General features: G+C 61.0%; 1 protein-coding gene across 16 annotated transcripts in view; it reads right to left on the bottom strand.

Annotated features, from left to right (window-relative positions):
* The window catches only part of RADIL (Rap associating with DIL domain), a 73,935-nt gene that overhangs the window by 22,713 nt on the left and 36,874 nt on the right, over positions 1-14,348 (bottom strand). For 15 of the 16 annotated variants that reach the window (XM_073791844.1, XM_033840931.2, XM_033840930.2 and 12 more), the window contains 4 exons: positions 12,488-12,735; positions 10,839-11,471; positions 8,877-8,914; positions 2,582-2,742 (listed from right to left, as the gene is read on the bottom strand). In XM_073791844.1, the coding sequence (XP_073647945.1) occupies positions 2,582-2,742; positions 8,877-8,914; positions 10,839-11,471; positions 12,488-12,735 (1,080 nt within the window). Of the gene's footprint in view, positions 1-2,581; positions 2,743-8,876; positions 8,915-10,838; positions 11,472-12,487; positions 12,736-13,306; positions 13,808-14,348 lie in introns of those variants that run through there. The other variant, XM_073791845.1, reaches the window with a different exon arrangement.

Consider the following 14,348-nt stretch of genomic DNA (forward strand, 5'->3'; position numbering starts at 1 on the left):
CAGGGCCCTTCCCGGAGCCCGGCAGGGTCTGGCTGCTCCCTGCAGCCCCCCTGGGCTTTGGGGGAGAAGCCAATCGGGTGACTGTAGGGGCCGCAGGCTCTGACGGCGCCAGCTTGTCTGAGAAGGAGACCTACGCCCCTCATGTGGGCCCGGGGGCTCTGGAGAGAGGGAGGAGGGGACGGACAGAGGGAGGAGGCTGGGGTCCACAGAGCACAACCCCAGGCGGCTCCCAGCAGACGCCGCAGAAACACCCTGAAACCCTCCTAGCCGCGGCGCGGGCTCTGCTGGGGTTTCCGACTCAGTTGACGCCCGCACGCGCCTGTCAGAAGCCCCGGGCCTCGTCCCCCCTCCCTCCCGAGGCCCCGGGGCTGAGGACCGCCCCCTGGGACCCCACAGTCCACAGGCGCTGAGGCAGAGCCTCAAAGCCTTACAGGAGAACTTTAAATGAATTAAATAAACGTCCCCCCGATGGGCTAATCTTTTATCTTCCCCTGTGAACGGGCTTCCTGGATAAGAGCTTCAGACAGAAAAGGTTGTTTGGGGAAGAAAAAGCTCTTTTTCCAGTTTTCAGGACATGACACATCTCTGTTTTTAGAATTCTTCCCACAGATATTTCCTGCTAAAGGTCAGGAGGCCAAACACGCCAACTCTGACCTTCCCTTCGCCCCCTGGTTGATGGTTTTTTCCTCTGAGCTCTCCGGAGCCTGCACCGCCCCGGACGTTGTTTCCGGGACGCTCAGGTCCTGCTGTGGTTTCCCCAGCCCTTGTGGTCCCCGGGGCGGGCAGAGGTGGGACCCCAGCCGTCCACATGCTCACTCTCCCAACGTCGACTGGCCTACACGACATCTGGGCCTTGGACCAAGAATATCTTCCTAAGAACAGAGCCCCCAGCAGCTTTTTTCATGAAAATCAGCCTGACTCAGGGTCCCTGTGAAGGATACGCTAACCCCAGGCCTGCAGCCTCTCAACACAGCGTCTGAAATATGTCCAGACAAGGAGGGGCACCGGCGGGACTCGCCTGTGAGCACTGTGCCCGAAGTCGGGGTGACGGGGTGCCGTCTCCCGACCTGGCCTCCTGGCTTCCACACGGAAGGACCAGCCAGAGGCCGGGTGCTCGCCGGCCGACGCCACGTGCACAAGAGTCCCCTGCACTCAGAGCCCGCTGAGCGCTGCGGCCTCAGTCCTGGGGGGCTGGAGGCCACCCCCCCAAAAGAGCTCAGCAGGGTCTGGGGAGAGAGGTGACAGGAAGCCTCTGCAGACGCTGGATTCCAGCAGCACCAGGCCCGGGGTGGGCCCGGGCTGCTGCGCAGAGCGAGGCGCGCTGGCGACGGAGACTCGGGAGGTGTGGTCCTCGCGTCACGTTCGGGGCAAAGGTGGGTGACAGTCTGTGTCCAACCCAGGCCCGGTGGACAGACAGCAGCTGCCCCATCCTGGGGGTCTACTGGACGGTGTTCACAATGTCCGCCCAAGGGAGGGAGCGACAGGCCAGCGGGCCAGCAACGAATGACCGACCACTGGGGCACGGAGGAAGCACTGCTTCTGCCACATATCCACGGAGGCCCTGGGAGCCCAAGACAGTCCCCACTGCCCCTTCCCTGCGAAGTCGGGGGCAGAAAAGACTCAGAAACCACAACTGACGAGAGGAAGGTAGGCGGACCCCATCTCCCCGGGCCTGGCCGGGACGCCCCAGGGCCTCGGCCCCGCCACCCCGTCTCCGAAGCCGGTGGCCAACTGAGCGCAGAGTGGGACAGCCCGCCCCTGGGCAGACCAGCCCCCTCGCCGGAGGCCGCCACGAGCCCCTCCCCTAGGAACCTAGCCGGTCGGCATCAGGGGAACCAGCAGGGCCCAGGGCCTCAGGCCGACTGTGAGCCTGTGTCCCGGGAGACACGGCCGCGCCCGTCCTGCCGAGTGGCCTCCCCACCGCTCCCCGAGGCAGGCAGGCCCCCGGCTCTGTCCTCGCAGGGCAGAGCGAGGCCGCACGGGACGAAACCGAGCCCCTGGTCCCCGGCTGCCACACCCGGTCCTGCTGCATGCAGCCCCGCTGCTCCGTCCCGGCTCAGTGCCAGGACGCGCTGCGGCCCCATCAGACACACGCCAGCTGACATCTCACACCCCCTCAGGGCCTGGCCGAACGCCACCTTCTCCACGAAGCCCTCCTAGACCGCCCCAGTCAGAGTCACTCTCTCACTGAGCGTTTTCACCGCTTTACGCTGCGTTGCATCAGCTCTAGGAGGCACGTTTTCCTACGTTTTAGTCTCTGAAGTCAACACGGGTCGCACAGTCTCGTAACTCTCACGAGCAACGCGCCTCCTTTCTGAGACTGCGGTGCGTTCTGGAGGAGCTGGTGACCAAGGGCTGACAGAATGCAGTGAGTGACCTGTGTCTCCCGGGCCTCCCCCAATGGGGCTGCGTGAAATGACGGGGACAGAGAACGCCGACGCGTCACAGACGAGAGGCACCGGGTTATAGCCCGACCGGCAGGTCACCTCCCTCTTTGGGGACGCCCCCGACACACACCCGTCTCTGCTCTGGGGGCCACCTCTCCCCTGCTCACCACCTGGGAGCAGCAGCACGGCCATACCTGTGACATCCAGGTCCTCCTCCAGGCTCTGCATGTAGAGTGGGCACTTCTGCTGGATAAAGTACAGAAGCTCAACCGAGTTGGACATCCAGAAGAGGATGTGCTGCAGGTCCGGAACCAGGCCCGCCATGGTGAAGCTGGCCGTGGACAGGGGCTCCTGGCTGCCAAGACAGAGACCAAGAGTCACGCCGAACCCGCCGCTCTCTGTGCGTGAGAACGGCGGACGCTCAAAACGCCCACCGCGATCTGTCAGCCTGCCAGCGTCAGGCCGGGAACTGGATTCAGATCCATAACCTGTGAGAGGCACATCGCCTACAAACCCTCACAGGAAGGACCGCCCGAGGCCACGCTGGAAAAGGACTCTGGTAAACGGCTTCTTTTCACATCTTCTCTTTGAGAATCAGAGAACAGAGCGGCTGTGACCGTTCGGACGAGCAACAGGAATTGCCCCTCGTACTCGAGAGCAAGAGAGACGAGGGCGGGTGTCTTAAGTGAGGAGCATAACTAACACAGGAAGCAAGCAGAGACGCATCTGCTTGGGGCGGTGATCGGACAAGCGCAGCTAAGTGCTGCCGCATCCCGGCAGGAGGCGGAAGAGGGCAGCTAAGTGCCGCCGCGTCCCGGCAGGAGGCGGAAGAGGGCAGCTAAGTGCCGCCGCGTCCCGGCAGGAGGCGGAAGAGCGCAGCTAAGTGCTACCGCATCCCGGCAGGAAGACGACGGCTAAGGCAGTGTCAGGAGGCAGGGATCGCGGGCGCTAACTGGAAGATTCTGAGATACCATTAGGAAACCCACAAACGACCCCACTCACGGGGGCTGCCTGGCCGTGTCTGGGGCCGGGCGGCGGGCAGAGGAGAGGGGCAGGAGGGGCTCCCAGGCGGCGGCACGGAGCTAGGCCCTTCCCGGCCCTCCAACCCCATCCCACCCTGGGGGACGGCCGCCTGGGGTAGAGGGCCCGTGGCACTCCCTTTCCAGGGGACACTGGGCACGTGGGGGGCCGCCTGCCTCCCTCGATGGAAGCCTGCAAGGTCAGCTCCGCCCATCTCAAGCCCCTCCTCCCGCGTCTCCCGGGCCCCAGCCACCAGCATGCAGGACCTGGCGTCCGAGTCGCCTGCAATGTGACAGAAGCACCGCGCTGTCCTCACCAGCCTCCTGGGGAGGCCGAGGGGCGGGTGCGGCGAGCAGAGCTCCGGGCGATTCCTCCCTCTAAATGCCAGTCGGTGTCTCGCCCGCACGGTTCCTCATCCCGACAGCAAGCCCGTCGGTGGGCCGTGCATTCTCAGAGCATCCTCACACCGGAGGGTCCCTGACCACACCTGCCAGGTGCTCTGACAGGTGAGCAGAGATCCATTGACAAGCAAATCAAACCACTCAGAGGTAACTGGGTCTGTCTGGGGGTGACGCTGGGCTGTGCCTCTTACTGGCGGATTCCGGGGGGCAAGGCGGGCGTCTGCGGGCATCGCGCGAGGACGGCGCTGTCCCTAGGCTCTTCATCCTGCCTGGAGGGCTTGCCGGCGCCCGGAGCAGCTCAGGGACTCCGGCTGTTGCAGTGACCGTCGTGCCGGGGGTCCTGGCGATCAGGCCCACGGGAAAAGCCGACGGGCCATATCAGCGGCAGGGTTGGTGCGGAAGTGTCGGGCGGGCTGCAGCCTCGGCCTCCTCCGCAACCCCACGGGCCTCGGGCTCCCTTCCCCACGTTCTCCTTGTGCCTGCACTTTGCTGCTCTCTCTGACGTAACTTCACTTTTGTCCACAGACAGCATGACCCCCCCCTGTCCTGCTCCTGGGGAGGGACAGGCTTCAGAGCGTCTCCTTGTTTCCACTGCTTATCTTGCTCCTCTCGTCCGTTCTCCTCGCTGGTTGAATTACACACACACGTGCATGCACGAAGAGCTTTATGTCGTCAAAAAAGGATGAATCTGCTCGTCAGAGCCTAGCTCCATTTTGTTTTCAACATTTATTGCCCTTCTCCATTCCGCCCAGAACTCAACGGGACAGACAGGCAGGCCTGCACGGAAAAACAGTCCACCAGCTACTGCCAAGCGGAGCTTTGGTGTCGGGTCCCAGCGAGGTCAGCGCTGAGGACGCGCCACCGGCCAGCCCTGCCGTACCGTGGGGCACAAACAAGGCACAGCGGCCTGGCCCACCCGTCCGGGCAAGCACCGAGTAGGCACGACGATTTCAGGGACATGACACCAAAGGCGCAGGCAATAAAAACACAAATAGACAAGCGGCGTTACGTCAAACGAAAAGGCTTCTGTGCAGCAAAGGAAACCATTAACAGAATAAGAAGGCAACCCACGGAATGGGAGAAAACATTTGCAAACCACATATCAGATAAGGGGTGAATTTCCCAATACACATAAGGAATTCCTACAACTCAAAAGCAAACAAAACAAAACAAAACAAACCACTAATAACCCTACTAAAAATGCGCTGAAGACTTGAATAGATATGTCTCCAAAGTAGACAGCCAGCCAGAGGAGCATGAAAAGGTTCTCAACATACATAATCATCAGGGAAATGCAAGTCAAAACTCAAGCAGCTGCCACCCCACGCCTGTCATGGTTTCATGAAAAAGACCAGAGTCAACAAGTATTGGTGACGATGTGGGAAAATCAGAACCCTTGTGCACTGCTGGCAGGAATGCAAACTGGTGCAGCCACTGTGTAAAACAGTACGGAGGTTCCTCAAAAAACTATAAGTAGAACTACCTTATGATCCAGCAATTCCACTTCTTGGTGTTTATCCAAAAGAATTGAAATCAGGATCTCCAAGAAATATTAGCACCCTGGTGTTCACTGCAGGGTGAACTCATAATACCCGAGACGTGGAATCAAACGCAAGGTCTACTGACGAATGAATGAATAAAGAAAATCTGGTTTATAACACAATGGAACATTATCCATTAAATAAAGAAGGAGGGCTTCCCTGGTGGCGCAGTGGTTGACAGTCCACCTGCCAATGCAGGGCACACGGGTTTGTGCCCCGGTCCAGGAGGATCCCACATGCCGCGGAGCGGCTGGGCCCATGAGCCATGGCCGCTCAGCCTGCGTGTCCGGAGCCTGTGCTCCGCAACGGGAGCGGCCACAACAGTGAGAGGCCCACGTACCGCAAAACAAAATAAAAAATGAAGGAAATCCTGCAATATGCAACAACACGGATGAACCCTGAAGACATGATGCTCAGTGAAATAAGCCAATCACAGAAGGACACGTACTATGTGACTCCACTTCCATGAGGGACCCAAAACAGTCAAACTCACAGAATCAGCGAGCAGAGGGGCGGTTACCAGGGGTGGGGGCAGGAGGGCAGACAAGAGAAACTGCTCATCAATGAGCATAAAGTCTCAATTACGCAGGATGAGCGAGTTCTAGAGACCTGCTGTACGACAGTGCACCTACAGTTAACGATACTGTACTGCACGCTTAAAAGTTTAAGAGCATAGCTTTCATGTTAAATGTTCTCACCACAGTAAAATAAATAAAAATAAACCAAATCAAATCAATGACGTTCTGATATAAATTTAAAAAGAAATCATCTGGGGGACTTCCCTGGTGGTCCAGCGGTTAAGACTGCGCTTCCACGGCAGGGGGCGCGGATTCGATCCCTGGTCGGGGAACTGATCCCTCGTGACGCATGATGCGGCCATAACACTTTTTAAAATAAAAATAAAGATCATCTGGGACACCTGGACGAGAGAAATGATTGCTCTTCTATATTAATTGTTATTAATAATATATTATTGATTACTGAAAATAAAATTTAAAACATTTTTGTTAGTAAATAAAAAATGAAAAAATTTCAAAAAACTTTCTAAACAATTCATGAGTCAAAGAAGAAATTAAAACAGAAATTATGCAAGGATAAGGAAATAATAAAGAGGTAAATGGAATAGAAATCAAAGAAAAGGTAAACAGAAACAACAAAATTGGTCCTTTTAAACAGATGATAACAGACAAATGCCTGGGAAGATAAATCAAAGGGGGTGGGGAGAGAAAAAATAGGAACACAACCGGAATTAAATAAGGCGATGTCACTACAAACATGTTAGAGATGAAAGAAGTCCTACAAGAATATAATGAACAATTTTATTCCAATCACTTTGAAAACACAGGCAATAGATAATTTCCTAGGAAAGCAAAACTTACCAAAATCAACACAAGAAGAAACAGAAAACTAAACAAACCATAAACATTAAAGAAATGGAATCAGCAAACACAGGCGCCGCCCAGACGCTTTTCTGGGCCGCTTCCAGGAAACCTCTGCGGCCCAGAGTCCTCACCCTCCGACAAATCGACTCAGAGAACTGAAAGCAGAGAAGGCTGCCCAATTCATTTCTGAGCACCTTGCCATTAAAATCAGACAAGGACAATACAAAACAATAAATGAATTCACAGGCCGATTCTACTTATGAATTCAGATGGGAAAATCCTGAAGTATCAACAAACCGCATCTCGCCTTGCTAACGACAAAATCAATAGTTATGAGAGGTGCGATCCCGGGAATCCAATCACGGTTCAGAAAACCTCCTGATGTAGGACCCACACTCAGATTCAAGGGGAAAATGTGTGATGATCACAGACGCGGAAAAAGCATTCAGGAAGAGCTAACGGCCACTTACAATTTTAAAAGAAGCACACAAGAAAGACCTGAAGCTAATGGGGCAAAACGTGAATCATGTGAAATTCAGGTGTGGGTTCAGGGGTAACTGATACGCTCTGTACTCTCCTGTATTTTGAAAGTGATTCATAATTTTTAAAAAAAAAAAAGCATTCGCTGGGATGGAGCCAGGGCTGTTTTTAGGCCCTAAGGACACAAGGAGCTGCTGAAGGAGGGGCTGTTTCCTCCTGTCTAAGGGCCAAGGCCCCAGCGGACAGGCACCAGTGGGAGGATGCGCTGGAGGGCGAGGGCAGGGTTCTCCTGAGGACTCCTCCCTCCAGGCCCGCCTCACCCTGGGGACAGGACAGAGCCGCAGGTGAGGCTAGCTCCCTCGCAGACTTCCCCTCCCGTTCGGAACCTGAAGGATGCAGGGCTTCTCCGAGCTGCCTGGGCCTCAGCTGGTCCCTCCATGCCGGGCCAGCTGTAGGCTATCTTCCGTGGGGCCCCCCGCCCGGGGCCTGGCCTGTAACAGCACCCCGCTACCCGCTACCCACTACCCTCGAGCAGGGCGGCAGCCAACAGAGCACATTCGTGAGCGACAGGGATTCTGCTCCACTCAGCCCGGCGGGAGCTTCGCTGCTCAGACCCCGGCTTCCTGTCTCTGAGCCTCTAGTTCCCGGCTTCGGAAGGAGGGGATAATGATGCTTCCTCCCGACTCCCTTGCAGCAGTGGTTCCCCCCCCCCCCCCCGCAGCCCCGGGCAGCACAGCAGGAGGTGAGCGGCGGGCAAGTGAGCGAAGCTTCATCTGCCGCTCCCCGTCGCTCTCATCACCACCTGAACCATCTCCCACTCCCCGCCCCGTCCGTGGAGAAACTGTCTGCCACGAAACCAGTCCCTGGTGCCAAAAAGATTGGGGACCGCTGGCTTACAGGACCACGGGCGGACGGTACCCCACAAGCACGGACAGCAACCATGTGCTTTATAAACGGAGTATCTTCTTCACGTCATCCTCACATAAACAGAAATGAGGCAAACCCCGTGGACCGCAGCATGACTTAAGGCCCCGCGAGCCCTTCGTCCACGACGGGCAGTGACCACAGGCAACCTCTGCTCGGGCTGTCACCACATGTGCGTGTTCCTTCAAGGGGACGGACAGCTGTGGCCTTCAAGCCTTCACCGTGGCTAGGGGTCCACAGCACAAACACAGGTGCCGCCGCCACCTTCTGCGAAGGCGGTTCTCGGTGGTGTCCGCTCAAGGGCAGGCGGGGGGTGTCCCAGGATACGCACGTCTTTACCGTTAATGCCAAATGGTTTCCTCAAGTCCCCCCAGCGGCGCGTAAAAGTAGAACCCGTACTTTCTATGAAAACCGACGTTGAACAGCGGAGACCCCCTGCCCCACCTCTACACCGGGAGGCGTCCACTTCCCCAAAGCAGCAGGTTCGCATTAACACAGCAACTACGGGAGGGCGAGGAGAAGGCTTCCCGGAGGGTCGTGCCCACTCGTCTCACGGATGCTCTGGAGAGACCTCCCCGACACAGAGCTGCCCAGGGTGGTGACTACAGACATGGAAACAGCCACCCTGAGACAGAAAGACACAGAGCTGACCCCAGAGGTTGCAGGGTGAGGGCTGCTGGGACTTGGCTCCTGGGGAACCAGTGGCCTGCTGGGCGGGTACGAAGACGGGGCCGTACTTACAGGTGCGCCTGCTTCTCGGCGAGTTCTTTGGTTTTCTCCTACAATTATAAAGGGAAAAAAAGCAAAGATGAGACAAGCAGGACACCACTGACACAGCCTCCCATCTACATGAAACACGGCATCACTGCTCCGGGCATCGCTCCAAGCTACACTGGGAAGACTGTTTTCCATTTGATCTGACCTCCTGGCATTCCGTTACTGCGTACGAACCACGCGTTTCCTACAAGGGCACCGTTTCACAGCCATCTCTCTTACGTAACAGCCGGCCACTTAGGGAGCAGTAAAGATGGGTCAAACGTACGACAAATGTCAGAACGAACGTTCTAGCAACACTCTTACGGTCAAGCTTCACAGATGCACTTTTAAAAGTCAGCCCCAGTCACGCGGAGCAGATGCACGTGCGCCTGAGTACACACAAGTATGTTTAAACGTCCCCACAGGGACTCAGGTCTAGCCAACATTTTCTGTCCCCTTTAATCAAGGACTCATTCTTGCTTTAGTGCCGTTATCCGGCTTAGCGTGGTCCTAACCGCGCCTCCCTCACACGTTCTCTCAGAGGCTCACATCGGCCTGAGTTGACGAGACACGTGAGCACTGGGGGACGCAGAGGAGCTGCCGATGCCCAAGAAACAGACATACAAATGAAACTCAAGGCTCTAGACAGACTTCTCACACCCCAGAGGGGAAGCCGTACGGGGGACGCCCGGGCCCGGGACCTGGGGTGGGGGGTCCCACCTCCACGAGCCCGTTTCCAAGCCTGCACGGGGGCAGGGGAGGGGGTTCGCAGGGCTGATCCCACGTGCATGGCGGGGGAGCCAGGGACGACGCTCGGGCTCGGGGGCATCCAGTTCTCTGCCCGGAGTCACCAGCACCCTCCTTTGCCCCGGTGTTCTCAGCTGTGACGTGGGACACAGCACCTACGCCGTCAGGGTGGTTGTGGGAATTAAGTCCAACAGCATCTGATTACTAGTAAGTGTCTGGCACAGAGCAGACTCAGAAAAGGACGGTGATTCGTGTGAAATTCAGAGCTTCTAAGCGTCAGGCCCCTCGGTCCACACTCTGCACGGACTTCAGATGCACAGAGGGGAAGCGACCACACACCCCAAATGCCACTCGGGACTCTGGGGGACGCGGCTCAGATACGCACGAGGCACAGATCGCTTGCACAAACCTTTGGATGTGGCAGGCCAGCATGGCTTTTGCTTTTAAAAAGTTTCAAACGTTTTAAATGCAGATTTTAATCTGAGGAATCTATCCAGTGTCTACACGGCCAACTGGTTTCCTTTTCCCACGTCTGCCTCAGGGTGAGCACAGCTGAGACTAAGGGGGTCTCTCTGAAGGACTGCGTGTAACTACCAGCCAGCCTTCGGCTCCCCAGGGAGTCCAGCCCCTGGAGGGGCAGGAGATGCCCGCCGGGTGCTCTGGTCCCAGGGGACGTCTGGCAGTGCCTGAAGCCGCTTCCGTGAGGGGGGAGGGGAGGCGTGCTGCCAGCCGCGGGGGGGAGGGGGGAGGCCTGCGGTGCAGGGGTCAGCCCCCCAGCAAGGAATTCTACCTGGACGTGCGTGGTGCCGCGGTCCAGAGACCATCCTGGCTGAAGTTTCAATGGACAGCATCGACCGGTCCTGTGCCCCCCCTCCCCCCTACCCGACAAGGGCTCTGCAGTGGGGTGTCGGCAGGGTCTCGACCTGCTCCCGGCAGAAAGCGCGGGGCTCCCAGGCCGCCTGGGCGCCGGCAGGGCTGGGCCGTGAGGAGGGACACAGGACCGGAGCTCACGAAGCCGAACCCTCGGCGGCTACCCCAGCTCCCCCGGCGGCCCTGCCTATCCTGCTCGCCCGACAGCGACGAGGGCTGGTCTCGGTCAAGGGGGAGCTCGCGCCCTCCACCCAGGCGACCGCGGCTCCCACCCGCTCCTCTCCCGGCCGAGGCCGCCGGCAGCGAACCGCCCCCCGCCCCGCCACTGACCCAGACCGTCTCTCGGATCATCTTGGCCATCTTGAGCAGGAGCTGCCCGAAGGAGCCCGGCTCGAGGCGGGTGGCCGAGTGCTGAATGCAGAGGCAGAGGAGGAAGGCGGGGGTCAGCTTGTGGTCGTTGCCGCCCGGCTCGACCAGCGTCATGATCCGCTGCAGCAGCGCGTCCTCCATGTCGGGCTCGAACTCCAGGTGCAGCGGCCGCGCCCGGGGGGGTCCGGGCCTCGCGGAGACCGAGGCGCCCCGGGCCCGGAGCGGGGCGCCGCACATCCTACAGCTCTCCGGCACGGCCCGGAGGCGGGCCAGGGCCTGGGCGGGCAGGGGCTGGGCCTGCGCTGGGTCCTTCAGCAGCAGCAGGTAGTACAGGCCCAGGGAGAGCAGGTCCCCGTGGCGCAGCGCCACGGCGCGGCCCCCCACCTCCGAGAAGTTGACCGAGACGGACGCCCCGGGGATGGGCTCCAGGACCAGCTGTGCCCCCGCCTGAGCTCGGCCCAACGGCCGGCGCCTGCGGATGGTGCAGTGCAGGGGCAGGATGTCGGGGGCCGAAAGGCTGATGCTGGGCTTGCTGGAGGGGGTCCTCTGGCCCACCGTGTGCCGCTCCCGGTTGAGCACGTAGACCAGGCTGTCCTGAAACGCAGACACCAGACCTCAGGGGCAGGACGCCACTCGGGCAGTTCCACCCCTGGTACCTAAGCCGCCCTGGGCAGCACCCCCCCCCCCCGCCCCCCGGAGCCCTTCCTGCCCCGCTGCCTGCCCACACTGGGCGCCCACCCCATCTCCCAGAGCAGCCTCGGTGGTACACCAGACGCCCGGGGTGCGGTGGGGGAGAGGCCCCAGCTTCGAGACATGAGAGGCCAGCCAAGGGCAGACCTGAACGTGGACACTGGTCTACAGACACGCCAGGCCCGCCCGCTCCGCCAGGTGACGGCGACAAGCTGGGGAGGCGCCCCCCCTTTTTGCGCCGGCTCCGGGAGGGAAGATGCCTCCCAGGACCTGAGCTGCAGACCCCTGACAAGGTCACACAGCGTGCGGGGAAGGTGGAGCAGGAAAGGGAGCGGGGGACACGCGGGTGAGCGAGAGGCCGGGAGGAACAGCAGACCTCCCCGGGGCGGCAGCACGGGCAGGGTCGGCGGGGTCGCCAAGGGCGAGCCCCTTCAGGCCAAGAGGCCTCCGACAAAAGTGGTATGAAATGCGGGCGCGGGGCGGGGGCCTGCGGGACTCCTCAGAGGAAGCCGCCCCGCACACGCTCGAGGCCGCGGGAGGCCTGCGGCCCAGCCCACGGGGGCCATTCCCCAGGGGCCCGCCAGGCCGGGCAGGAAGGGGGCCCAGTACCAGGTAAGACCCACACTGGGATCAGTGAGTGAGGAGCTGGGGGGACCCCCTCCCAAGGCCCTGCTGCCGCCCACTGCAGCCTGGACGAAAGAATGTTCTGGAAGCAGAGGACGGGGAAGCCGCCACCCTCCTCCAGCGTCTAGGGCGGACCCAATGGGGTGCTCCCCCGCAGCCCATTTCTCCGGCCCGCGAGTCCCCCGCTGACGTGGTCAGTAAGGAGCAGAGGGGCGGGGGCGCCAAGCCGAGAGCCTCCCACGCCCTGCTGGCCGCCGCCCCTCCCACCGCCTCGGGCCCAGGAGAGGGGCGCTCACGTGCTGCTGGCTGTAGCCCTGCAGGAGCAGCAGGTGGGGCGACTCGTAGAGGGAGCAGCGCATGGCGTCCTGGCCGGGCTCCTCGGGGCCCCGGGCAGTGGACGGCGGGGCAATGGCCGAGCCCAGGCTGGTCTCGCTGACCGTGCGGCGCAGGCGGGGTGGAGGGGGGCTCCAGGTGCCCCCCGCGGCCGGGGCTGTGGTTCCCTTGGCGCGGCTCCGCTGCAGTCTCCGGGCCTGGGCGTTTATCCCTGCGGCAGAAGCAGCGCGGGGTGAACAGATGGCTCGAGGCCGCTCCTAACACGGGTCGCGGCTCCGTCAAGCAGGCCTGCAGGCGGCCGCGGGACTCTGCCCACAGACCGCATCCTCGGAAGGCCGTGGCTCCTCCGGGGCTCGCCCCGAGAGCCAGGCAGCCCGGCCGTCCGAGGCCCCAGACGCCCCACAGGAGCCCGTGGCGCATCCCAGCCCCGAGACCAGCCAGCACCACGGCCTCCCCGCGGGATGCCAAGCCCACCACAGCCTCGACCCCCGCAGAGTCAGCGTGCTGGGGGCTTCGTGGGTACCACGCCGACCCCAAAACCTGCCCATCCCCTGTCCCGTCCTGGCAGCCCGTGTGTGCGTGCGTGAGCTGATTAGGTGACGACTGTTCATCATCCCCCCCCATTTACAAGGAGGAAGCAGTCAACTCGCCACGTCACTCCAGCCCACAGGGCCGGCTGGTCTCCATCCAGAACACGGCTGCTCCGTCCCGGGGCACCTCCAACACGGCCAGGCACACGCATGCACACGCGCACACCCGTGCACACCCCACAAAAGCCTTACCCTTCTACACGCAGGAAGCGCTCTTTTAAACTAATGCCGCGTGAAAGCTGAGAAGCCACACGGAACTCGAGGGCCAGTCTCCTGTCACCGTCGCCTTCCCCGGCTGCCCCAGGCCTTCCTCTCTGAGCCCCCTGCCGAGGGCCCTCCACACAGCCTCTGTCTGCAGCATCCCTTCCTGTAACCGTTCCAAACAAAACCAGACAAACCCAGGGCAAGTGAGGTGGGCAAGCGGGGGCCGAGGGCGCCCGGGAACACCGACCTGCCTTCCAGAAGGAGAAGGGAGCCCGGTCCCCGGCAGCCCACAGGGAGCCGGGGCTGCAGGAGGGAGGCTGCTCAGCCGCAGTGCGAGCCGTTTGCCGGGCGCCCGCTGCTCCCCGCCTGCTGCAGAGCCGGGCCAGCGACCGTCAGGCAGGGCAGCGGGCGGGGGGAGGGGTGGGGGAAGAGGGGCGGGTCAGGGGAAGGAGGAGGCCGAGGGCAGGAGGCAGGGATGGAGGAACAGAGGTGGGGGCAGGCGGGGAGGCAGCCCCCAGCCTCACCAGTCCCACCCCCCGCTCTCACGGCTGGGGCATCACGGCACAAGCGGGGGCCCTGCCTGGAAGAAGACATTTAAAAACCAGTCCAAAACGACGCTCTAGCCCAGGCTTTTCCTCCTCCTAGGACGGGGCTGCAGGAGAGGATGCACCTCAGAACCACCTTGCACAAGTGCTGGGGCTCCCGGGCAGCAGCAGAGCCCATAAGGTCACCCTTTCCTCTTCGATTCCTGGGGGCCCGCAGAGGCCCTGGACGAGGCCCGAGCGACCAGGGCCAGCGTCCCTGGGACTGCAGCAGATGGGCGTGGGCGCACACTCTCGGCCGACTGGACACCACTCCTCCAGCTGGGGTCCCACGTCCCCTCGCAGCTGACCCCCTCCCAGGCTAAAGCAGGGGCTCTCACCCCGCCCGCGCTCAGGGCCGCCTGGGGAGTTTGGAACAGCGTCCAGGGCTCATCCACAGGCCCTCAGGGTTGAAGGGCCAGGGCTGTCGGGAGGGAGGTAGCGGCAGC

Source organism: Tursiops truncatus, chromosome 15 (genome assembly GCF_011762595.2).
Source record: "Tursiops truncatus isolate mTurTru1 chromosome 15, mTurTru1.mat.Y, whole genome shotgun sequence".
In the NCBI taxonomy this organism is placed as follows: Eukaryota; Metazoa; Chordata; class Mammalia; order Artiodactyla; family Delphinidae; genus Tursiops; species Tursiops truncatus.